We start from the raw sequence: 25,555 nt of genomic DNA on the forward strand, positions 1-25,555 counted from the left end.
TACACAACCTCATATGACCTCACAAACCCTCAAACTCACACAACCTCACACTACCTCACACACCCTCAAAAAACTTGACACACCTTCAAACAACCTTACATAAACTCACACACTCTCAAACAACCTCAAAGACCCTCACACACCCTCAAACAACCTCAACCAACCTCACACACCTTCAAACAACCTTACACAACCTCATACGACCTCACACACAATCAAACTCACACAACCTCAAACAACCTCACACACCCTCAAACAACCTTAACCAACCCCAAACAACCTCAAACAACCTCACACACCCTCAAACAACCTTAACCAACCTCACACACCCTCACACAACCTCAAACAACTGTACACAACCTCATATGACCTCACACACCCTCAAACTCACACAACCTCACACAACCTCACACACTCTCAAACAACCTTAACCAACCTCACACACCCTCACACAACCTCACATGACCTCACACACCCTCAAACAACCTTAACCAACCTCACACACCCTCACACAACCTCACATGACCTCACACACCCTCACACAACCTCAAATGACCTTACACAACCTCACATGACCTAACACACCCTCAAACTCACAAATCCTCAAACAACCTCACACACCCTCACACAACCTCAAACAACCTTACACAACCTCATCTAACCTCACACACCCTCAAACTCACACAACCTCACAACCTCACACAACCTCAAACAACCTTAACCAACCTCACACACCCTCACACACCCTCACACAACCTCACATGACCTCACACACCCTCAAACAACCTCAAATGACCTTACACAACCTCACATGACCTAACACACCCTCAAACTCACACAACCTCAAACAACCTCACACACCCTCAAACAACCTTAACCAACCTCACACACCCTCACACAACCTCAAACAACCTTACACAACCTCATATGACCTCAAACACCCTCAAACTCACACAACCTCACACAACCTCACACAACCTCAAACAACCTTAACCAACCTCAAACAACCTCACACAACCTTACACAACCTCATATGACCTCACAAACCCTCAAACTCACACAACCTCACACAACCTCACACACCCTCAAAAAACGTGACACACCTTCAAACAACCTTACATAAACTCACACACTCTCAAACAACCTCAAAGACCCTCACACACCCTCAAACAACCTCAACCAACCTCACACACACTCAAACTCACACAACCTCAAACATCCTCACACACCCTCAAACAACCTTAACCAACCCCAAACAAACTCACACAACCTCAAACAACCTCACACACCCTCAAAAAACCTTAACCAACCTCACACACCCTCACACAACCTCAAACAACTGTACTCAACCTCATATGACCTCACACAACCTCAAACTCACACAACCTTACACAACCTCACACACTCTCAAACAACCTTAACCAACCTCACACACCCTCACACAACCTCACATGACCTCACACACCCTCAAACAACCTTAACCAACCTCACACACCCTCACACAACCTCACATGACCTCACACACCCTCACACAACCTCAAATGACCTTACACAACCTCACATGACCTAACACACCCTCAAACTCACACAACCTCAAACAACCTCACACACCCTCACACAACCTCAAACAACCTTACACAACCTCATATGACCTCACACACCCTCAAACTCACACAACCTCAAACAACCTCACACACCCTCACACAACCTCAAACAACCTTACACAACCTCATATGACCTCACACACCCTCAAACTCACACAACCTCACACACCCTCACACAACCTCAAACAACTGTACACAACCTCATATGACCTCACACACCCTCAAACTCACACAACCTCACACAACCTCACACACTCTCAAACAACCTTAACCAACCTCACACACCCTCACACAACCTCACAGGACCTCACACACCCTCAAACAACCTTAACCAACCTCACACACACTCACACAACCTCACATGACCTCACACACCCTCACACAACCTCAAATGACCTTACACAACCTCACATGACCTAACACACCCTCAAACTCACACAACCTCAAACAACCTCACACACCCTCACACAACCTCAAACAACCTTACACAACCTCATATGACCTCACACACCCTCAAACTCACACAACCTCACAACCTCACACAACCTCAAACAACCTTAACCAACCTCACACACCCTCACACACCCTCACACAAACTCACATGACCTCACACACCCTCACACAACCTCAAATGACCTTACACAACCTCACATGACCTAACACACCCTCAAACTCACACACCCTCAAACAACCTTAACCAACCTCACACACCCTCACACAACCTCACATGACCTCACACACCCTCACACAACCTCAAATGACCTTACACAACCTCACATGACCTAACACACCCTCAAACTCACACAACCTCAAACAACCTCACACACCCTCACACAACCTCAAACAACCTTACACAACCTCATATGACCTCACACACCCTCAAACTCACACAACCTCACAACCTCACACAACCTCAAACAACCTTAACCAACCTCACACACCCTCACACACCCTCACACAACCTCACATGACCTCACACACCCTCACACAACCTCAAATGACCTTACACAACCTCACATGACCTAACACACCCTCAAACTCACACACCCTCAAACAACCTTAACCAACCTCACACACCCTCACACAACCTCAAACAACCTTACACAACCTCATATGACCTCAAACACCCTCAAACTCACACAACCTCACACAACCTCACACAACCTCAAACAACCTTAACCAACCTCACACACCCTCATACAACCTCACATGACCTCACACACCCTCACACAACCTCACATGACCTTACACACCCTCAAACTCACACAACCTCAAACAACCTCACACACCCTCAAACAACCTTAACCAACCCCAAACAACCTCACACAACCTCAAACAACCTCACACACCCTCAAAAAACCTTAACCAACCTCACACACCCTCACACAACCTCAAACAACTGTACACAACCTCATATGACCTCACACACCCTCAAACTCACACAACCTCACACAACCTCACACACTCTCAAACAACCTTAACCAACCTCACACACCCTCACACAACCTCACATGACCTCACACACCCTCAAACAACCTTAACCAACCTCACACACACTCACACAACCTCACATGACCTCACACACCCTCACACAACCTCAAATGACCTTACACAACCTCACATGACCTAACACACCCTCAAACTCACACAACCTCAAACAACCTCACACACCCTCACACAACCTCAAACAACCTTACACAACCTCATATGACCTCACACACCCTCAAACTCACACAACCTCACAACCTCACACAACCTCAAACAACCTTAACCAACCTCACACACCCTCACACACCCTCACACAACCTCACATGACCTCACACACCCTCACACAACCTCAAATGACCTTACACAACCTCACATGACCTAACACACCCTCAAACTCACACACCCTCAAACAACCTTAACCAACCTCACACACCCTCACACAACCTCACATGACCTCACACACCCTCACACAACCTCAAATGACCTTACACAACCTCACATGACCTAACACACCCTCAAACTCACACAACCTCAAACAACCTCACACACCCTCACACAACCTCAAACAACCTTACACAACCTCATATGACCTCACACACCCTCAAACTCACACAACCTCACAACCTCACACAACCTCAAACAACCTTAACCAACCTCACACACCCTCACACACCCTCACACAACCTCACATGACCTCACACACCCTTACACAACCTCACATGACCTAACACACCCTCAAACTCACACACCCTCAAACAACCTTAACCAACCTCACACACCCTCACACAACCTCAAACAACCTTACACAACCTCATATGACCTCAAACACCCTCAAACTCACACAACCTCACACAACCTCACACAACCTCAAACAACCTTAACCAACCTCACACACCCTCATACAACCTCACATGACCTCACACACCCTCACACAACCTCACATGACCTTACACACCCTCAAACTCACACAACCTCAAACAACCTCACACACCCTCAAACAACCTTAACCAACCTCACACAACCTCAAACAACCTCACACAACCTCAAACAACCTTACACAACCTCATATGACCTCACAAACCCTCAAACTCACACAACCTCACACTACCTCACACACCCTCAAAAAACTTGACACACCTTCAAACAACCTTACATAAACTCACACACTCTCAAACAACCTCAAAGACCCTCACACACCCTCAAACAACCTCAACCAACCTCACACACCTTCAAACAACCTTACACAACCTCATACGACCTCACACACAATCAAACTCACACAACCTCAAACAACCTCACACACCCTCAAACAACCTTAACCAACCCCAAACAACCTCAAACAACCTCACACACCCTCAAACAACCTTAACCAACCTCACACACCCTCACACAACCTCAAACAACTGTACACAACCTCATATGACCTCACACACCCTCAAACTCACACAACCTCACACAACCTCACACACTCTCAAACAACCTTAACCAACCTCACACACCCTCACACAACCTCACATGACCTCACACACCCTCAAACAACCTTAACCAACCTCACACACCCTCACACAACCTCACATGACCTCACACACCCTCACACAACCTCAAATGACCTTACACAACCTCACATGACCTAACACACCCTCAAACTCACAAATCCTCAAACAACCTCACACACCCTCACACAACCTCAAACAACCTTACACAACCTCATCTAACCTCACACACCCTCAAACTCACACAACCTCACAACCTCACACAACCTCAAACAACCTTAACCAACCTCACACACCCTCACACACCCTCACACAACCTCACATGACCTCACACACCCTCAAACAACCTCAAATGACCTTACACAACCTCACATGACCTAACACACCCTCAAACTCACACAACCTCAAACAACCTCACACACCCTCAAACAACCTTAACCAACCTCACACACCCTCACACAACCTCAAACAACCTTACACAACCTCATATGACCTCAAACACCCTCAAACTCACACAACCTCAAACAACCTTAACCAACCTCACACAACCTCAAACAACCTCACACAACCTTACACAACCTCATATGACCTCACAAACCCTCAAACTCACACAACCTCACACAACCTCACACACCCTCAAAAAACGTGACACACCTTCAAACAACCTTACATAAACTCACACACTCTCAAACAACCTCAAAGACCCTCACACACCCTCAAACAACCTCAACCAACCTCACACACACTCAAACTCACACAACCTCAAACAACCTCACACACCCTCAAACAACCTTAACCAACCCCAAACAAACTCACACAACCTCAAACAACCTCACACACCCTCAAAAAACCTTAACCAACCTCACACACCCTCACACAACCTCAAACAACTGTACTCAACCTCATATGACCTCACACAACCTCAAACTCACACAACCTTACACAACCTCACACACTCTCAAACAACCTTAACCAACCTCACACACCCTCACACAACCTCACATGACCTCACACACCCTCAAACAACCTTAACCAACCTCACACACCCTCACACAACCTCACATGACCTCACACACCCTCACACAACCTCAAATGACCTTACACAACCTCACATGACCTAACACACCCTCAAACTCACACAACCTCAAACAACCTCACACACCCTCACACAACCTCAAACAACCTTACACAACCTCATATGACCTCACACACCCTCAAACTCACACAACCTCACACAACCTCACACAACCTCAAACAACCTTAACCAACCTCACACACCCTCACACACCCTCACACAACCTCACATGACCTCACATACCCTCACACAACCTCAAATGACCTTACACAACCTCACATGACCTAACACACCCTCAAACTCACACAACCTCAAACAACCTCACACACCCTCAAACAACCTTAACCAACCTCACACACCCTCACACAACCTCAAACAACCTTACACAACCTCATATGACCTCAAACACCCTCAAACTCACACAACCTCACACAACCTCACACAACCTCAAACAACCTTAACCAACCTCACACACCCTCACACCCTCACACAACCTCACATGACCTCACACACCCTCACACAACCTCAAATGACCTTACACAACCTCACATGACCTAACACACCCTCAAACTCACACAACCTCAAACAACCTCACACACCCTCAAACAACCTTAACCAACCTCAAACACCCTCAAACAACCTTAACCAACCTCATACAACCTCAAACAACCTCACACAACCTCAAACAACCTTACACAACCTCATATGACCTCACAAACCCTCAAACTCACACAACCTCACACAACCTCACACACCCTCAAAAAACTTGACACACCTTCAAACAAACTTACATAAACTCACACACTCTCAAACAACCTCAAAGACCCTCACACACCCTCAAACAACCTCAACCAACCTCACACACCTTCAAACAACCTTACACAACCTCATACGACCTCACACACACTCAAACTCACACAACCTCAAACAACCTCACACACCCTCAAACAACCTTAACCAACCCCAAACAACATCACACAACCTCAAACAACCTCACACACCCTCAAAAAACCTTAACCAACCTCACACACCCTCACACAACCTCAAACAACTGTACACAACCTCATATGACCTCACACAACCTCAAACTCACACAACCTCACACAACCTCACACACTCTCAAACAACCTTAACCAACCTCACACACCCTCACACAACCTCACATGAACTCACACACCCTCAAACAACCTTAACCAACCTCACACACCCTCACACAACCTCACATGACCTCACACATCCTCACACAACCTCAAATGACCTTACACAACCTCACATGACCTAACACACCCTCAAACTCACACAACCTCAAACAACCTCACACACTCTCACACAACCTCAAACAACCTTACACAACCTCATATGACCTCACACACCCTCAAACTCACACAACCTCACACAACCTCACACAACCTCAAACAACCTTAACCAACCTCACACACCCTCACACACCCTCACACAACCTCACATGACCTCACACACCCTCACACAACCTCAAATGACCTTACACAACCTCATATGACCTCACACACCCTCAAACTCACACAACCTCACACAACCTCACACACCCTCACACACCCTCACACAACCTCACATGACCTCACACACCCTCACACAACCTCAAATGACCTTACACAACCTCACATGACCTAACACACCCTCAAACTCACACAACCTCACACAACCTCACACACTCTCAAACAACCTTAACCAACCCCAAACAACCTCAAACAACCTCACACACCCTCAATCAACCTTAACCAACCTCACACACCCTCAAACAACCTCAAACAACTGTACACAACCTCATATGACCTCACACACCCTCAAACTCACACAACCTCACACAACCTCACACACTCTCAAACAACCTTAACCAACCTCACACACCCTCACACAACCTCACATGACCTCACACACCCTCACACAACCTCAAATGACCTTACACAACCTCACATGACCTAACACACCCTCAAACTCACACAACCTCAAACAACCTCACACACCCTCAAACAACCTTAACCAACCTCAAACACCCTCAAACAACCTTAACCAACCTCATACAACCTCAAACAACCTCACACAACCTCAAACAACCTTACACAACCTCATATGACCTCACAAACCCTCAAACTCACACAACCTCACACAACCTCACACACCCTCAAAAAACTTGACACACCTTCAAACAACCTTACATAAACTCACACACTCTCAAACAACCTCAAAGACCCTCACACACCCTCAAACAACCTCAACCAACCTCACACACCTTCAAACAACCTTACACAACCTCATACGACCTCACGCACACTCAAACTCACACAACCTCAAACAACCTCACACACCCTCAAACAACCTTAACCAACCCCAAACAACATCACACAACCTCAAACAACCTCACACACCCTCAAAAAACCTTAACCAACCTCACACACCCTCACACAACCTCAAACAACTGTACACAACCTCATATGACCTCACACAACCTCAAACTCACACAACCTCACACAACCTCACACACTCTCAAACAACCTTAACCAACCTCACACACCCTCACACAACCTCACATGAACTCACACACCCTCAAACAACCTTAACCAACCTCACACACCCTCACACAACCTCACATGACCTCACACATCCTCACACAACCTCAAATGACCTTACACAACCTCACATGACCTAACACACCCTCAAACTCACACAACCTCAAACAACCTCACACACTCTCACACAACCTCAAACAACCTTACACAACCTCATATGACCTCACACACCCTCAAACTCACACAACCTCACACAACCTCACACAACCTCAAACAACCTTAACCAACCTCACACACCCTCACACACCCTCACACAACCTCACATGACCTCACACACCCTCACACAACCTCAAATGACCTTACACAACCTCATATGACCTCACACACCCTCAAACTCACACAACCTCACACAACCTCACACACCCTCACACACCCTCACACAACCTCACATGACCTCACACACCCTCACACAACCTCAAATGACCTTACACAACCTCACATGACCTAACACACCCTCAAACTCACACAACCTCACACAACCTCACACACTCTCAAACAACCTTACCCAACCCCAAACAACCTCAAACAACCTCACACACCCTCAAACAACCTTAACCAACCTCACACACCCTCACACAACCTCAAACAACTGTACACAACCTCATATGACCTCACACACCCTCAAACTCACACAACCTCACACAACCTCACACACTCTCAAACAACCTTAACCAACCTCACACACCCTCACACAACCTCACATGACCTCACACACCCTCAAACAACCTTAACCAACCTCACACACCCTCACACAACCTCACATGACCTCACACACCCTCACACAACCTCAAATGACCTTACACAACCTCACATGACCTAACACACCCTCAAACTCACAAATCCTCAAACAACCTCACACACCCTCACACAACCTCAAACAACCTTACACAACCTCATCTAACCTCACACACCCTCAAACTCACACAACCTCACAACCTCACACAACCTCAAACAACCTTAACCAACCTCACACACCCTCACACACCCTCACACAACCTCACATGACCTCACACACCCTCAAACAACCTCAAATGACCTTACACAACCTCACATGACCTAACACACCCTCAAACTCACACAACCTCAAACAACCTCACACACCCTCAAACAACCTTAACCAACCTCACACACCCTCACACAACCTCAAACAACCTTACACAACCTCATATGACCTCAAACACCCTCAAACTCACACAACCTCACACAACCTCACACAACCTCAAACAACCTTAACCAACCTCACACAACCTCAAACAACCTCACACAACCTTACACAACCTCATATGACCTCACAAACCCTCAAACTCACACAACCTCACACAACCTCACACACCCTCAAAAAACGTGACACACCTTCAAACAACCTTACATAAACTCACACACTCTCAAACAACCTCAAAGACCCTCACACACCCTCAAACAACCTCAACCAACCTCACACACACTCAAACTCACACAACCTCAAACAACCTCACACACCCTCAAACAACCTTAACCAACCCCAAACAAACTCACACAACCTCAAACAACCTCACACACCCTCAAAAAACCTTAACCAACCTCACACACCCTCACACAACCTCAAACAACTGTACTCAACCTCATATGACCTCACACAACCTCAAACTCACACAACCTTACACAACCTCACACACTCTCAAACAAACTTAACCAACCTCACACACCCTCACACAACCTCACATGACCTCACACACCCTCAAACAACCTTAACCAACCTCACACACCCTCACACAACCTCACATGACCTCACACACCCTCACACAACCTCAAATGACCTTACACAACCTCACATGACCTAACACACCCTCAAACTCACACAACCTCAAACAACCTCACACACCCTCACACAACCTCAAACAACCTTACACAACCTCATATGACCTCACACACCCTCAAACTCACACAACCTCACACAACCTCACACAACCTCAAACAACCTTAACCAACCTCACACACCCTCACACACCCTCACACAACCTCACATGACCTCACACACCCTCACACAACCTCAAATGACCTTACACAACCTCACATGACCTAACACACCCTCAAACTCACACAACCTCAAACAACCTCACACACCCTCAAACAACCTTAACCAACCTCACACACCCTCACACAACCTCAAACAACCTTACACAACCTCATTTGACCTCAAACACCCTCAAACTCACACAACCTCACACAACCTCACACAACCTCAAACAACCTTAACCAACCTCACACACCCTCACACCCTCACACAACCTCACATGACCTCACACACCCTCACACAACCTCAAATGACCTTACACAACCTCACATGACCTTACACACCCTCAAACTCACACAACCTCAAACAACCTCACACACCCTCAAACAACCTTAACCAACCTCACACAACCTCAAACAACCTCACACAACCTCAAACAACCTTACACAACCTCATATGACCTCACAAACCCTCAAACTCACACAACCTCACACAACCTCACACACCCTCAAAAAACTTGACACACCTTCAAACAACCTTACATAAACTCACACACTCTCAAACAACCTCAAAGACCCTCACACACCCTCAAACAACCTCAACCAACCTCACACACACTCAAACTCACACAACCTCAAACAACCTCACACACCCTCAAACAACCTTAACCAACCCCAAACAAACTCACACAACCTCAAACAACCTCACACACCCTCAAAAAACCTTAACCAACCTCACACACCCTCACACAACCTCAAACAACTGTACACAACCTCATATGACCTCACACAACCTCAAACTCACACAACCTTACACAACCTCACACACTCTCAAACAACCTTAACCAACCTCACACACCCTCACACAACCTCACATGACCTCACACACCCTCAAACAACCTTAACCAACCTCACACACCCTCACACAACCTCACATGACCTCACACACCCTCACACAACCTCAAATGACCTTACACAACCTCACATGACCTAACACACCCTCAAACTCACACAACCTCAAACAACCTCACACACCCTCACACAACCTCAAACAACCTTACACAACCTCATATGACCTCACACACCCTCAAACTCACACAACCTCACAACCTCACACAACCTCAAACAACCTTAACCAACCTCACACACCCTCACACAACCTCACATGACCTCACACACCCTCACACAACCTCAAATGACCTTACACAACCTCACATGACCTAACACACCCTCAAACTCACACAACCTCAAACAACCTCACACACCCTCAAACAACCTTAACCAACCTCACACACCCTCACACAACCTCAAACAACCTTACACAACCTCATATGACCTCAAACACCCTCAAACTCACACAACCTCACACAACCTCACACAACCTCAAACAACCTTAACCAACCTCACACACCCTCACACACCCTCACACAACCTCACATGACCTCACACACCCTCACACAACCTCAAATGACCTTACACAACCTCACATGACCTTACACACCCTCAAACTCACACAACCTCAAACAACCTCACACACCCTCAAACAACCTTAACCAACCTCACACAACCTCAAACAACCTCACACAACCTCAAACAACCTTACACAACCTCATATGACCTCACAAACCCTCAAACTCACACAACCTCACACAACCTCACACACCCTCAAAAAACTTGACACACCTTCAAACAACCTTACATAAACTCACACACTCTCAAACAACCTCAAAGACCCTCACACACCCTCAAACAACCTCAACCAACCTCACACACCTTCAAACAACCTTAAACAACCTCATACGACCTCACACACACTCAAACTCACACAACCTCAAACAACCTCACACACCCTCAAACAACCTTAACCAACCCCAAACAACCTCACACAACCTCAAACAACCTCACACACCCTCAAAAAACCTTAACCAACCTCACACACCCTCACACAACCTCAAACAACTGTACACAACCTCATATGACCTCACACAACCTCAAACTCACACAACCTCACACAACCTCACACACTCTCAAAAAACCTTAACCAACCTCACACACCCTCACACAACCTCACATGACCTCACACACCCTCAAACAACCTTAACCAACCTCACACACCCTCACACAACCTCACATGACCTCACACACCCTCACACAACCTCAAATGACCTTACACAACCTCACATGACCTAACACACCCTCAAACTCACACAACCTCAAACAACCTCACACACCCTCACACAACCTCAAACAACCTTACACAACCTCATATGACCTCACACACCCTCAAACTCACACAACCTCACACAACCTCACACAACCTCAAACAACCTTAACCAACCTCACACACCCTCACACACCCTCACACAACCTCACATGACCTCACACACCCTCATATGACCTCACAAACCCTGAAACTCACACAACCTCACAACCTCACACACCCTCAAAAAACTTGACACACCTTCAAACAACCTTACATAAACTCACACACTCTCAAACAACCTCAAAGACCCTCACACACCCTCAAACAACCTCAACCAACCTCACACACCTTCAAACAACCTTACACAACCTCATACGACCTCACACACACTCAAACTCACACAACCTCAAACAACCTCACACACCCTCAAACAACCTTAACCAACCCCAAACAACCTCACACAACCTCAAACACCCTCAAAAAACCTTAACCAACCTCACACACCCTCACACAACCTCAAACAACTGTACACAACCTCATATGACCTCACACACCCTCAAACTCACACAACCTCACACACTCTCAAACAACCTTAACCAACCTCACACACCCTCACACAACCTCACATGACCTCACACACCCTCAAACAACCTTAACCAACCTCACACACCCTCACACAACCTCACATGACCTCACACACCCTCACACAACCTCAAATGACCTTACACAACCTCACATGACCTAACACACCCTCAAACTCACACAACCTCAAACAACCTCACACACCCTCACACAACCTCAAACAACCTTACACAACCTCATATGACCTCACACACCCTCAAACTCACACAACCTCACAACCTCAAACAACCTTAACCAACCTCACACACCCTCACACAACCTCACATGACCTCACACACCCTCAAACAACCTTAACCAACCTCACACACCCTCACACAACCTCACATGACCTCACACACCCTCACACAACCTCAAATGACCTTACACAACCTCACATGACCTAACACACCCTCAAACTCACACAACCTCAAACAACCTCACACACCCTCACACAACCTCAAACAACCTTACACAACCTCATATGACCTCACACACCCTCAAACTCACACAACCTCACATGACCTCACACACCCTCAAACAACCTTAACCAACCTCACACACCCTCACACAACCTCACATGACCTCACACACCCTCACACAACCTCAAATGACCTTACACAACCTCACATGACCTAACACACCCTCAAACTCACACAACCTCAAACAACCTCACACACCCTCACACAACCTCAAACAACCTTACACAACCTCATATGACCTCACACACCCTCAAACTCACACAACCTCACAACCTCACATGACCTCACACACCCTCAAACAACCTTAACCAACCTCACACACCCTCACACAACCTCACATGACCTCACACACCCTCACACAACCTCAAATGACCTTACACAACCTCACATGACCTAACACACCCTCAAACTCACACAACCTCAAACAACCTCACACACCCTCACACAACCTCAAACAACCTTACACAACCTCATATGACCTCACACACCCTCAAACTCACACAACCTCACAACCTCACACAACCTCAAACAACCTTAACCAACCTCACACACCCTCACACAACCTCACATGACCTCACACACCCTCACACAACCTCAAATGACCTTACACAACCTCACATGACCTAACACACCCTCAAACTCACACAACCTCAAACAACCTCACACACCCTCAAACAACCTTAACCAACCTCACACACCCTCACACAACCTCAAACAACCTTACACAACCTCATATGACCTCAAACACCCTCAAACTCACACAACCTCACACAACCTCACACAACCTCAAACAACCTTAACCAACCTCACACACCCTCACACAACCTCACATGACCTCACACACCCTCACACAACCTCAAATGACCTTACACAACCTCACATGACCTTACACACCCTCAAACTCACACAACCTCAAACAACCTCACACACCCTCAAACAACCTTAACCAACCTCACACAACCTCAAACAACCTCACACAACCTCAAACAACCTTACACAACCTCATATGACCTCACAAACCCTCAAACTCACACAACCTCACACAACCTCACACACCCTCAAAAAACTTGACACACCTTCAAACAACCTTACATAAACTCACACACTCTCAAACAACCTCAAAGACCCTCACACACCCTCAAACAACCTCAACCAACCTCACACACCTTCAAACAACCTTAAACAACCTCATACGACCTCACACACACTCAAACTCACACAACCTCAAACAACCTCACACACCCTCAAACAACCTTAACCAACCCCAAACAACCTCACACAACCTCAAACAACCTCACACACCCTCAAAAAACCTTAACCAACCTCACACACCCTCACACAACCTCAAACAACTGTACACAACCTCATATGACCTCACACAACCTCAAACTCACACAACCTCACACAACCTCACACACTCTCAAAAAACCTTAACCAACCTCACACACCCTCACACAACCTCACATGACCTCACACACCCTCAAACAACCTTAACCAACCTCACACACCCTCACACAACCTCACATGACCTCACACACCCTCACACAACCTCAAATGACCTTACACAACCTCACATGACCTAACACACCCTCAAACTCACACAACCTCAAACAACCTCACACACCCTCACACAACCTCAAACAACCTTACACAACCTCATATGACCTCACACACCCTCAAACTCACACAACCTCACACAACCTCACACAACCTCAAACAACCTTAACCAACCTCACACACCCTCACACACCCTCACACAACCTCACATGACCTCACACACCCTCACACAACCTCAAATGACCTTACACAACCTCACATGACCTAACACACCCTCAAACTCACACAACCTCAAACAACCTCACACACCCTCACACAACCTCAAACAACCTTACACAACCTCATATGACCTCACACACCCTCAAACTCACACAACCTCACACAACCTCAAACAACCTTAACCAACCTCACACACCCTCACACACCCTCACACAACCTCACATGACCTCACACACCCTCACACAACCTCAAATGACCTTACACAACCTCACATGACCTAACACACCCTCAAACTCACACAACCTCAAACAACCTCACACACCCTCAAACAACCTTAACCAACCTCACACACCCTCACACAACCTCAAACAACCTTACACAACCTCATATGACCTCAAACACCCTCAAACTCACACAACCTCACACAACCTCACACAACCTCAAACAACCTCACACACCCTCACAGAACCTCAAACAACCTTACACAACCTCATATGACCTCACACACCCTCAAACTCACACAACCTCACAACCTCACATGACCTCACACACCCTCAAACAACCTTAACCAACCTCACACACCCTCACACAACCTCACATGACCTCACACACCCTCACACAACCTCAAATGACCTTACACAACCTCACATGACCTAACACACCCTCAAACTCACACAACCTCAAACAACCTCACACACCCTCACACAACCTCAAACAACCTTACACAACCTCATATGACCTCACACACCCTCAAACTCACACAACCTCACAACCTCACACAACCTCAAACAACCTTAACCAACCTCACACACCCTCACACAACCTCACATGACCTCACACACCCTCACACAACCTCAAATGACCTTACACAACCTCACATGACCTAACACACCCTCAAACTCACACAACCTCAAACAACCTCACACACCCTCAAACAACCTTAACCAACCTCACACACCCTCACACAACCTCAAACAACCTTACACAACCTCATATGACCTCAAACACCCTCAAACTCACACAACCTCACACAACCTCACACAACCTCAAACAACCTTAACCAACCTCACACACCCTCACACAACCTCACATGACCTCACACACCCTCACACAACCTCAAATGACCTTACACAACCTCACATGACCTTACACACCCTCAAACTCACACAACCTCAAACAACCTCACACACCCTCAAACAACCTTAACCAACCTCACACAACCTCAAACAACCTCACACAACCTCAAACAACCTTACACAACCTCATATGACCTCACAAACCCTGAAACTCACACAACCTCACACAACCTCACACACCCTCAAAAAACTTGACACACCTTCAAACAACCTTACATAAACTCACACATTCTCAAACAACCTCAAAGACCCTCACACACCCTCAAACAACCTCAACCAACCTCACACACCTTCAAACAACCTTACACAACCTCATACGACCTCACACACACTCAAACTCACACAACCTCAAACAACCTCACACACCCTCAAACAACCTTAACCAACCCCAAACAACCTCACACAACCTCAAACACCCTCAAAAAACCTTAACCAACCTCACACACCCTCACACAACCTCAAACAACTGTACACAACCTCATATGACCTCACACACCCTCAAACTCACACAACCTCACACACTCTCAAACAACCTTAACCAACCTCACACACCCTCACACAACGTCACATGACCTCACACACCCTCAAACAACCTTAACCAACCTCACACACCCTCACACAACCTCACATGACCTCACACACCCTCACACAACCTCAAATGACCTTACACAACCTCACATGACCTAACACACCCTCAAACTCACACAACCTCAAACAACCTCACACACCCTCACACAACCTCAAACAACCTTACACAACCTCATATGACCTCACACACCCTCAAACTCACACACCCTCACACAACCACACATGACCTCACACACCCTCACACAACCTCAAATGACCTTACACAACCTCACATGACCTAACACGCCCTCAAACTCACACAACCTCAAACAACCTCACACACCCTCAAACAACCTTAACCAACCTCACACACCCTCACACAACCTCAAACAACCTTACACAACCTCATATGACCTCACACCCTCAAACTCAAACAACCTCACACAACCTCACACAACCTCAAACAACCTTAACCAACCTCACACACCCTCACACACCCTCACACAACCTCACATGACCTCACACACCCTCACACAACCTCAAATGACCTTACACAACCTCACATGACCTCACACCCTCAAACTCACACAACCTCAAACAACCTCACACACCCTCAAACAACCTTAACCAACCTCACACACCCTCACACAACCTCAAACAACCTTACACAACCTCATATGACCTCACAAACCCTCAAACTCACACAACCTCACACAACCTCACACACCCTCAAAAAACTTGACACACCTTCAAACAACCTTACATAAACTCACACACTCTTAAACAACCTCAAAGACCCTCACACACCCTCAAACAACCTCAAACAACCTCACACACCTTCAAACAACGTTACACAACCTCATACGACCTCACACACACTCAAACTCACAACCTCAAACAATCTCACACATCGTCAAACAACCTTAACCAACCCCAAACAACCTCACACAACCTCAAACAACCTCACACACCCTCAAAAAACCTTAACCAACCTCACACACCCTCACACAACCTCAAACAACCTTACACAACCTCATATGAACTCACACAACCTCACACAACCTCACACACTCTCAAACAATCTTAACCAACCTCACACACCCTCACACACCCTCACACAACCTCACATGACCTCACACACCCTCACACAACCTCAAATGACCTTACACAACCTCACATGACCTAACACACCCTCAAACTCACACAACCTCTCACAACCTCACACACCCTCAAACAACCTTACCAACCTCACACACCCTCACACAACCTCGCATGACCTCACACACCCTCACACAGCCTCAAATGACCTTACACAACCTCACATGACCTAACACACCCTGAAATTCACACAACCTCGCACAACCTCACACACCCTCACACAACCTCAAATGACCTTACACAACCTCACATGACCTAACACACCCTCAAACTCACACAACCTCACACACCTTCACATACCTTTATACAACCTCAATCAACCTCACAAAGCCTCACACACTAACTCCAAATAACCTCAATCAACCTCAACCAACCTCACACACCCTCAAACAACCTTAACCAACCTCACACACCCTCACACAACCTCAAACGACCTTACACAACCTCACATGACCTAACACACCCTCAAATTCACACAACCTCACACAACCTCACACACCCTCACACAACCTCAAATGACCTTACACAACCTCACATGACCTTACACACCCTCAAACTCACACAACCTCACACATCCTCACACAACCTCACATACCTTTATACAACCTCAATCAACCTCACAAAGCCTCACCAATCTCTAACTCCAATTAACCTCAACCAACCTCAACCAACCTCACACACACTCAACCAACCTCACACCTCAACCAACTCCACACACCATCAAACAAACTCCCACAACCTCACACACCTTCAAACAACCTCACACACCCTCAAAAAACTTGACATACCTTCAAACAACCTTACATGAACTCACACACTCTCAAACAACCTCAAAGACCCTCACACACCCTCAAACAACCTCAACCAACCTCACACACCTTCAAACAACCTTACACAACCTCATACAACCTCATACACACTCATACTCACACAACCTCACACACCATCAAACAACCTTAACCAACCTCAAACAACCTCATACAACCTCACACACACTCAAACTCACACAACCTCACACACCCTCAAACAACCTTAACCAACCTCACACACCCTCACACAACCTCAAACAACCTTACACAACCTCATATGACCTCACACACCCTCAAACTCACACAACCTCACACAACCTCACACACCCTCAAAAAACTTGACACACCTTCAAACAACCTTACATAAACTCACACACTCTCAAACAACCTCAAAGACCCTCACACACCCTCAAACAACCTCAACCAACCTCACACACCTTCAAACAACCTTACACAACCTCATACGACCTCACACACACTCAAACTCACACAACCTCAAACAACCTCACACACCCTCAAACAACCTTAACCAACCCCAAACAACCTCACACAACCTCAAACAACCTCACACACCCTCAAAAAACCTTAACCAACCTCACACACCCTCACACAACCTCAAACAACCGTACACAACCTCATATGACCTCACACACCCTCAAACTCACACAACCTCACACACCCTCAAACAACCTTAACCAACCTCACACACCCTCACACAACCACACATGACCTCACACACCCTCACACAACCTCAAATGACCTTACACAACCTCACATGACCTAACACGCCCTCAAACTCACACAACCTCAAACAACCTCACACACCCTCAAACAACCTTAACCAACCTCACACACCCTCACACAACCTCAAACAACCTCACACAACCTCACACAACCTCACACAACCTCAAACAACCTTAACCAACCTCACACACCCTCACACACCCTCACACAACCTCACATGACCTCACACACCCTCACACAACCTCAAATGACCTTACACAACCTCACATGACCTCACACCCTCAAACTCACACAACCTCAAACAACCTCACACACCCTCAAACAACCTTAACCAACCTCACACACCCTCACACAACCTCAAACAACCTTACACAACCTCATATGACCTCACAAACCCTCAAACTCACACAACCTCACACAACCTCACACACCCTCAAAAAACTTGACACACCTTCAAACAACCTTACATAAACTCACACACTCTTAAACAACCTCAAAGACCCTCACACACCCTCAAACAACCTCAAACAACCTCACACACCTTCAAACAACCTTAAACAACCTCATACGACCTCACACACACTCAAACTCACAACCTCAAACAATCTCACACATCGTCAAACAACCTTAACCAACCCCAAACAACCTCACACAACCTCAAACAACCTCACACACCCTCAAAAAACCTTAACCAACCTCACACACCCTCACACAACCTCAAACAACCTTACACAACCTCATATGAACTCACACAACCTCACACAACCTCACACACTCTCAAACAATCTTAACCAACCTCACACACCCTCACACACCCTCACACAACCTCACATGACCTCACACACCCTCACACAACCTCAAATGACCTTACACAACCTCACATGACCTAACACACCCTCAAACTCACACAACCTCTCACAACCTCACACACCCTCAAACAACCTTACCAACCTCACACACCCTCACACAACCTCGCATGACCTCACACACCCTCACACAACCTCAAATGACCTTACACAACCTCACATGACCTAACACACCCTCAAATTCACACAACCTCGCACAACCTCACACACCCTCACACAACCTCAAATGACCTTACACAACCTCACATGACCTAACACACCCTCAAACTCACACAACCTCACACACCCTCACACAACCTCACATACCTTTATACAACCTCAATCAACCTCACAAAGCCTCACACACTCTCTAACTCCAAATAACCTCAATCAACCTCAACCAACCTCACACACACTCAACCAACCTCACACCTCAACCAACTCCACACACCATCAAACAAACTCCCACAGCCTCACACAACCTCACACACCTTCAAACAACCTCACACACCTTCAAACAACCTTACACACCCTCAAAAACTTGACACACCTTCAAACAACCTTACATGAACTCACACACTCTCAAACAACCTCAAAGACCCTCACACACCCTCAAACAACCTCAACCAACCTCACACACCTTCAAACAACCTTACACAACCTCATACAACCTCACACACACTGAAACTCACACAACCTCAAACAACCTCACGCACCATCAAACAACCTTAACCAACCTCAAACAACCTCATACAACCTCACACACACTCAAACTCACACAACCTCACACACCCTCAAACAAACTTAACCAACCTCACACACCCTCACACAATCTCAAACAACCTTACACAACCTCATATGACCTCACACACCCTCAGACTCACACAACCTCACACAACCTCACACACCCTCACACACCCTCAAAAAACTTGACACACCTCCAAACAACCTTAAATAAACTCACACACTCTCAAACAACATCAAAGACCCTCAAACACCCTCAAACAACCTCAACCAACCTCACACACCTTCAAACAACCTTACACAACCTCATATGACCTCACACACACTCAAACTCACACAACCTCAAACAACCTCACACACCCTCAAACAACCTTAACCAACCCCAAACAACCTCACACAACCTCAAACAACCTCACACACCCTCAAAAAACCTTAACCAACTTCACACACCCTCACACAACCTCAAACAACCGTACACAACCTCATATGACCTCACACACCCTCAAACTCACACAACCTCACACAACCTCACACACTCTCAAACAACCTTAACCAACCTCACACACCCTAACAGAACCTCACATGACCTCACACACCCTCACACATCTTCAAATGACCTTACACAACCTCACATGACCTAACACACCCTCAAACTCACACAACCTCTCACAACGTCACACACCCTCAAACAACCTTAACCAACCTCACACACCCTCACACAACTTCGCATGACCTCACACACCCTCACACAACCTCAAATGACCTTACACAACCTCACATGACCTAACACACCCTCAAATTCACACAACCTCGCACAACCTCACACACCCTCACACAACCTCAAATGACCTTACACAACCTCACATGACCTAACACACCCTCAAACTCACACAACCTCACACACCTTCACACAACCTCACATACCTTTATACAACCTCAATCAACCTCACAAAGCCTCACACACTAACTCCAAATAACCTCAATCAACCTCAACCAACCTCACACACCCTCAAACAACCTAAATCAACCTCACACCCCCTCACACAACCTCAAATGACCTTACACAACCTCACATGACCTAACACACCCTCAAATTCACACAACCTCACACAACCTCACACACCCTCACACAACCTCAAATGACCTTACACAACCTCACATGACCTTACACACCTTCAAACTCACACAACCTCACACACCCTCACACAACCTCATATACCTTTATACAACCTCAATCAACCTCACAAAGCCTCACCAATCTCTAACTCCAAATAACCTCAAACAACCTCAACCAACCTCACACACACTCAACCAACCTCACACCTCAACCAACTCCACACACCATCAAACAAACTCCCACAGCCTCACACAACCTCACACACCTTCAAACAACCTCACACACCCTCAAAAAACTTGACACACCTTCAAACAACCTTACAGTACATGAACTCACACACTCTCAAACAACATCAAAGACCCTCACACACCCTCAAACAACCTCAACCAACCTCACACACCTTCAAACAACCTTACACAACCTCATACACACTCATACTCACACAACCTCAAACAACCTCACACACCATCAAACAACCTTAACCAACCTCAAACAACCTCATACAACCTCACACACACTCAAACTCACACAACCTCACACACCCTCAAACAACCTTAACCAACCTCACACACCCTCACACAACCTCAAACAACCTTACACAACCTCATATGACCTCACACACCCTCAAACTCACACAACCTCACACAACCTCACACAACCTCAAAAAACTTGACACACCTTCAAACAACCTTACATAAACTCACACACTCTCAAACAACCTCAAAGACCCTCACACACCCTCAAACAACCTCAACCAACCTCACACACCTTCAAACAACCTTACACAACCTCATACGACCTCACACACACTCAAACTCACACAACCTCAAACAACCTCACACACCCTCAAACAACCTTAACCAACCCCAAACAACCTCACACAACCTCAAACAACCTCAAACACCCTCAAACAACCTTAACCAACCTCACACACCCTCACACAACCACACATGACCTCACACACCCTCACACAACCTCAAATGACCTTACACAACCTCACATGACCTAACACACCCTCAAACTCACACAACCTCAAACAACCTCACACACCCTCAAACAACCCTAACCAACCTCACACACCCTCACACAACCTCAAACAACCTTACACAACCTCATATGACCTCACACACCCTCAAACTCACACAACCTCACACAACCTCACACAACCTCAAACAACCTTAACCAACCTCACACACCCTCACACAACCTCACATGACCTCACACAACCTCAAATGACCTTACACAACCTCACATGACCTCACACCCTCAAACTCACACAACCTCAAACAACCTCACACACCCTCAAACAACCTTAACCAACCTCACACACCCTCACACAACCTCAAACAACCTTACACAACCTCATATGACCTCACAAACCCTCAAACTCACACAACCTCACACAACCTCACACACCCTCAAAAAACTTGTCACACCTTCAAACAACCTTACATAAACTCACACACTCTTAAACAACCTCAAAGACCCTCACACACCCTCAAACAACCTCAACCAACCTCACACACCTTCAAACAACCTTACACAACCTCATACGACCTCACACACACTCAAACTCACACAACCTCAAACAACCTCACACACCGTCAAACAACCTTAACCAACCCCAAACAACCTCACACAACCTCAAACAACCTCACACACCCTCAAAAAACCTTAACCAACCTCACACACCCTCACACAACCTCAAACAACCTTACACAACCTCATATGAACTCACACAACCTCACACACTCTCAAACAATCTTAACCAACCTCACACATCCTCACACACCCTCACACAACCTCACATGACCTCACACACCCTCACACAACCTCAAATGATCTTACACAACCTCACATTACCTAACACACCCTCAAACTCACACAACCTCTCACAACCTCACACACCCTCAAACAACCTTAACCAACCTCACACACCCTCACACAACCTCGCATGACCTCACACACCCTCACACAACCTCAAATGACCTTACACAACCTCACATGACCTAACACACCCTCAAATTCACACAACCTCGCACAACTTCACACACCCTCACACAACCTCAAATGACCTTACACAACCTCACATGACCTAACACACCCTCAAACTCACACAACCTCACACACCCTCACACAACCTCACATACCTTTATACAACCTCAATCAACCTCAACCAACCTCACACACACTCAACCAACCTCACACCTCAACCAACTCCACACACCATCAAACAAACTCCCACAGCCTCACACAACCTCACACACCTTCAAACAACCTCACACACCCTCAAAAACTTGACACACTTTCAAACAACCTTACATGAACTCACACACTCTCAAACAACCTCAAAGACCCTCACACACCCTCAAACAACCTCAACCAACCTCACACACCTTCAAACAACCTTACACAACCTCATACGACCTCACACACACTCAAACTCACACAACCTCACACAACCTCACACAACCTCACACAACCTCACACAACCTCACACACCCTCTCACAACCTCAAATGACCTTACACAACCTCACATGACCTAACACACCCTCAAACTCACACAACCTCACACACCCTCACACAACCTCACATGACCTAACACACCCTCACACAACCTCAAATGACCTTACACAACCTCACATGACCTCACACACCCTCATACTGTACATATTCACGCAACCTCAAAAACCCTCCTGACCAGTACCCACCTCTTTGGGGGGAAGCACCATGCGGAGAGTGGCAGCAGGATGGGGGTGAGGGGCGGTCCGCTCTGCCCGTCCACGGTGCTGATGGAGGGGCTGGGGAAGCAGCCCACCCCCCCCGGAGCCCCCAGTACGCCCACGCCTGTGTTGTTGGCGTTGTTGATGTTGGCGTTGGAGCCGGAGGAGGAGTAGGAGGAGGGCGTGAAGGTAGTGGAGTCCACCAGCTTGTCGTGGGAAGGGGACTCCCCCTCGCCGGGGCTGCCCGCCTTGCTGAGGTGCAAGGGACGCTGGGTAGTGAAGGACTGGGAGAAGGAGCTGCGCCCCGCGCTCTGATGGTAGTAGTTGACATGGTTACCAAAGAGACCGCCTGCCCGCTGTGGGAGAGAGGAGGA

At 46.8% G+C, this 25,555-nt stretch overlaps 1 protein-coding gene across 1 annotated transcript in view; it reads right to left on the reverse strand.

The window, feature by feature from the left end:
* The window catches only part of LOC311317032 (cadherin EGF LAG seven-pass G-type receptor 1-like), a gene marked incomplete at its 5' end in the record, with an annotated part of 150,518 nt that overhangs the window by 80,522 nt on the left and 44,441 nt on the right, over positions 1–25,555 (reverse strand). Inside the window, one exon of the mRNA XM_084448025.1 lies at positions 25,170–25,537. Within this exon, the coding sequence (XP_084304151.1) occupies positions 25,170–25,537 (368 nt within the window). The remainder of the gene's footprint in view (positions 1–25,169; positions 25,538–25,555) is intronic.

The sequence above is a fragment of the Borostomias antarcticus genome (assembly GCF_949987555.1).
Source record: "Borostomias antarcticus genome assembly, chromosome: 13".
Lineage (NCBI taxonomy): Eukaryota > Metazoa > Chordata > Actinopteri > Stomiiformes > Stomiidae > Borostomias > Borostomias antarcticus.